At 49.2% G+C, this 5,000-nt stretch overlaps 1 protein-coding gene across 12 annotated transcripts in view; it reads left to right on the plus strand.

Annotated features, from left to right (window-relative positions):
* The window catches only part of LOC125029970 (gamma-aminobutyric acid receptor subunit beta-like), a 330,100-nt gene that overhangs the window by 247,358 nt on the left and 77,742 nt on the right, over positions 1 to 5,000 (plus strand). For all 12 annotated transcript variants that reach the window (XM_047620165.1, XM_047620164.1, XM_047620168.1 and 9 more), the window contains one exon: positions 1 to 40. This exon is cut by the window's left edge and continues 98 nt beyond it. In XM_047620165.1, coding sequence (XP_047476121.1) covers positions 1 to 40 — 40 coding nt within the window. The remainder of the gene's footprint in view (positions 41 to 5,000) is intronic.

The raw sequence follows: 5,000 nt of genomic DNA on the forward strand, positions 1-5,000 counted from the left end.
GGTTACAACAGGAAGACGATCATTTCCTCGACATCTACGGGTAAGTACTGTGCTGTTTTGTCTTGTTTTGGGTTTTTGGTTTTGTCTTGTCTAGTATTATCTGCGGTTTTCATATTGTATTGGTATCGTCTGTATTTGGGATATTATTCCAGTTCTATTAAGTATGGGGGATATGAATAATTAATTGATGAAGATGTACAGCGAAGGACCAGATTACAGCATTCTCTATTTGGCATTTCCCACATTTCTTCCTCCGTTCATTCATTCATTCACGTTCTATTGCGCTGAACGAAAGTCAGTGGGTGTGAACGACCGCTGGGTTTTTCTTCTTGACCTACATTTTTATTTATCTTTTTTATTTATGTTTTTCCTTCACGGGACGAAAGTAAATGAATGTGCTTTCGTGCCTTTAAATCCACTGTGGCTTTGATGGCACAAAGGGATTTTTTTTCAAGATGGGTAAGGCAAGAGAGATGTGTGTGTATGTGTGATGTGGTGTGGTGTGTGTGTGTGTGTGTGTGTGTGTGTGTGTGTGTGTGTGTGTGTGTGTGTGTGTGTGTGTGTGTGTGTGTGTGTATTGCATTCCCATTCCCCACTATCTACCCTCGCGTCATCACGTAATCCCCCACACTCCATCACCCTCGCAGCCGCCTCTCTTTCTTTCACTCCATCACCTTACCTTCCCAAATATCTATCCGTCTCTTCATCATGTTAACTGTCCCCATTTCTTCTCTCCCAACATAACTTCGTTTTCCTTCCTCGTTCCATCACCCCCTCCTTCTATCTTCCTTCTTCCATTCATCCCATCCTCGTCACTTCCTCATCTTTTTCATTCAAGTCTCCTTCTCCTTCCTGCTTCCTTCCTGTCTCCTCCTCCTTCCTGCTTCCTTCTTTATCTTTATATCTTCCTCCTTTCTCATTCCATCACCTTATCCTGTAATTTTCCTACTCCATTCACGCCGTCACCACCGCTACCATTTCCATCCTCCTTCCATTCTCCTCACTCCACCCCTTCCACCACCATCTTCCTCCCTCACTCCACTCCCTCCACCACCATCTCCCTCCCTCACTCCACCACCATCTCCCTCCCTCACTCCACTCCCTCCACCACAATCTCCCTCCCTCACTCCACCACCATCTCCCTCCCTCACTCCACTCCCTCCACCACCATCTCTCTCCCTCGCTCCACTCCCTCCAAAACCATCTCCCTCCTGCACTCCACCCCCTCCCCCACCATCTCCCTCACAGCATCCTGCAGGTCTTCTCCCTCCCTCACACCACTATCCCTACCACCATCTCCCTCCCTCCCTCCACCCCCTCCCCCACCATCTCCCTCACAGCATCCTGCAGGTCTTCTCCCTCTCTCACACCACTATCCCTACCACCATCTCCCTCCCTCCCTCCACCCCCTCCACCACCATCTCCCTCCCTTCCTCCACCCCCTCCACCACCATCTCCCTCCCTCACTTCACCACCATCTCCCTCCCTCCCTCCAACCTCTCCACCACCATCTCCCTCCCTCCCATCACCCCCTCCACCCCCTCCACCACCATCTCCCTCACGGCAGATCTTCTCCCTCCCTCGACCCGCACGCTCGCTAAAATCACTGTTTCTTCTTCTGTCTTTTCTTCAATATCGCGATCTCTCTGGAGATCTCTCTTTTTTTTTTTAATATAATCCCCGGGGACAATCCGCTTTACTTCATTCCTTTCTGTCTCTTTTTTTCCTTTTTCCTCTTCTTTTTTTTCGTCTTCTTCCATTTTCCTTCTCTTCTCTTTCTTACCGATATCGATGTCTTTGTCTCGATCTTTATATCGCTTGATTCCCCTTTTGTGATTATCTTTCTTCTTCTCTCCTTCTTTTATCCGGCTTTTCCCCTCGTTTACTCTTCTTTTCCCCTCTTTTAATCTTCTTTTCCCTTCTTTTACTCTCCCCCCCCCCCCTTTTATTATTTCTGCTTTACTTTTCTCATACGTTCTCCTTTGTTTACTTATCATTTTTCCTCTTTTTCTTCTTCCTTTCTCTCTTCTTTTCCTTCTTGTTTATGCCTCTCTTACTCTTCTTTTATCCCTATTTCATCCCTCTTTTATCCCTTTTTTGACTTCTCTTTCGGCACCGCTTATACTCCCCATTAACCTCTTGCTTAGTTTAATTCCTCTATTTCTTATTCCTCTCCTTCGTTCCTCTTTTCCTTTACTTTTCCTGCTTCGTTTCATTTTCCTGTTTCTTACCTTCCCCTAGAATCATCGCTTTCCTCCTTTTCTGTCTTTTCTTTTCTTTCTTCATCGCTTTTTTTCATCCATAAACAGCCCCCCCCCCCCTCCCTCGTTTCCATCCCCCCCTCCAAGGCTATACGAAGATACCCTCCCTACGACTTTACCCCCCCCCCCTCAAGACATTAAAATGAGACCCTCTTTCCTATGCCCCCCCCCCCCCCCTCCTCTCCTCGTCCATCTTATCTCTATCTATCTATCTGTCTATCTATATATCTCTCTATCTCTCTGTCTGTCTATCTATTTGTCTACTTATTCATCTATCCATTTGTTATCTCTCTCTCTTTCTCTTTCTCTCTTTCTTTCTCTCTCTCTATTCTTCCCTCCCTCCTTCTCCCTGTCTCCTCCCTCTCCTTCTCCCTCCCCCTATCCTTCCTTCCCACCATCCTTCTCTCCCTCTCCTTCTCCCTCCTTCCCTCCATCCATCTCTCCTCCCTGTCTCTCTCTCCATCACTCCTTCCCTCCATCCCTCTCTCCTCCCTGTCTCCCTCTCCATCACTCCTTCCCTCCATCCCTCTCTCCTCCCTGTCTCTCTCTCCATCACTCCTTCCCTCCATCCCTCTCTCCTCCCTGTCTCCCTCTCCATCACTCCTTCCCTCCATCCTTCTCTCCTCCCTGTCTCCCTCTCCATCACTCCTTCCCTCCATCCCTCTCTCCTCCCTGTCTCCCTCTCCATCACTCCTTCCCTCCATCCCTCTCTCCTCCCTGTCTCCCTCTCCATCACTCCTTCCCTCCATCCCTCTCTCCTCCCTGTCTCTCTCTCCATCACTCCTTCCCTCCATCCCTCTCTCCTCCCTGTCTCCCTCTCAATCACTCCTTCCCTCCATCCCTCTCTCCTCCCTGTCTCTCTCTCCATCACTCCTTCCCTCCATCCCTCTCTCCTCCCTGTCTCCCTCTCAATCACTCCTTCCCTCCATCCCTCTCTCCTCCCTGTCTCTCTCTCCATCACTCCTTCCCTCCATCCCTCTCTCCTCCCTGTCTCCCTCTCAATCACTCCTTCCCTCCATCCCTCTCTCCTCCCTGTCTCTCTCTCCATCAGTCCTTCTCCATGCAAAGCCCTAGAGTTCAGGCTTCATCATTTACGTGTGTGTGGCAGGTGGCTCCAGGGACAAGATCAGCGATTGGTGGAGGGGCGTGAGGGACCGTCCCACGCCATTGGTTGGAAGGGGGGGGGGATCTGGTGGGAGGAGGGCGGGAGGGAGGAAGGAGGGGGAGGAAGAATAGGTGTTGTGGGGGGGTAGGGGGGTAGGGGAAGGAAAGACGACGGATGAGGGGAGGGGGAGGAGATAGGTGGTCGCGGGAAGATGGATAAGATTCTTTTCTCTTTCTTGAATTTCGTCTTCTTTTTCTTCACTTTCTTCTCTTCTTCTTCATTCTCCTTTGTTTTCTTCATCATCTTCGTGAACAGTTTCATCTTTTTTCTCTTTTTCCTTCTTCTTCGTCGTCTTCTTCCTGTCTTCCTCCTCCTCCTCCTTCTCCTCTTCCTCCTCCTCCTCCTCCTCCTCCTCCTCCTCCTCCTCCTCCTCCTCCTCCTTCTCCTCCCCTCCTCCTCCTCCTCCTTCTCCTCCCCTCCTCCCCTCCTCCTCCTCCTCCTCCTCCTCCTCCTCCTCCTCCTCCTCCTCCTCCTCCTCCTCCTCCTCCTCCTCCTCCTCCTCCTCCTCCCCCCCCCCCCTCTCTCCCTCCTTCCTCTTCTCCTTATTTTTTTTCAACTTTACTATATCCCATCTCTTCCTCCCACTTCCATTTATCAACACGTCATCTGTTTTCCCATTCTTCTCTTGCCTTCTCTCTTCTATTGTTATTCCCTCCATTCACTCTCCTATTCTGTCGTTTCCGCCTATTCTCTATCTTTCGTTACCTGCACCCTCTCCTCTTCTCTTCTCTTCTCCTTTCATCTGCATCGGTACCTGCTATTCTTTCTTTCGCTGTTGCTTCCCTATTTCTTTTTTCCTCTCTTCCTTTTTTGTCCCCCTTTTTTTATCTTTTTCTTTTCTTTCCGCTTCGCTACCTGCCACCCCTTCTCTCGCTCTTTCGCTCTCTTTTCATCTCTCTCGTTCTGTCTGTTTTCTCTTTTTTCTCTTTCTCTCTGTTTCTTTATATATTTGTCTTTCTTTCTCTCTCACCTTCTCTCTCCTCTCTCTTCTCTCTCTCTCTCTCTCTCTCTCTCCCTCTCTCTCTCTCTCTCTCTCTCTCTCTCTCTCTCTCTCTCTCTCTCTCTCTCTCTCTCTCTCTCTTTCTCTCTCTTTCTTACTCTCTGTCTCTCTTTCTCTCTATCGCACACTCTTTTTCTCACACTCTATTTATCTATCTATCTGTCTATTTATCTGTCTATCTATATATCTATCTATCTATCAGTCTGTCTGTCTGTCTGTCTATCTATCGATCTATCCATCTACCATCCTCCTCATCCTCATCCTCATCTTCCTCCTTCTCCTCTTCCCCCTTCTCCTCTTCCTCCTTCTCCTCTTCCTCCTTCTCCTCTTCCTCCTTCTCCTCTTCCTCCTTCTCCTCTTCCTCCTTCTCCTCTTCCTCCTTCTCCTCTCCCCCCTTCTCCTCTTCCTCCTTCTCCTCTTCCTCCTTCTCCTCTTTCTTCTTCTCCTCTTCCTCCTCCTCTTCCCCCTTCTCCTCTTCCTCCTTCTCCTCTTTCTTCTTCTCCTCTTCCTCCTTTTCCTCTTCCTCCTTCTCCTCTTCCTCCTTCTCCTCTTCCTCCTTCTCCTCTTCCTCCTT

Source organism: Penaeus chinensis, chromosome 10 (genome assembly GCF_019202785.1).
Source record: "Penaeus chinensis breed Huanghai No. 1 chromosome 10, ASM1920278v2, whole genome shotgun sequence".
Lineage (NCBI taxonomy): Eukaryota > Metazoa > Arthropoda > Malacostraca > Decapoda > Penaeidae > Penaeus > Penaeus chinensis.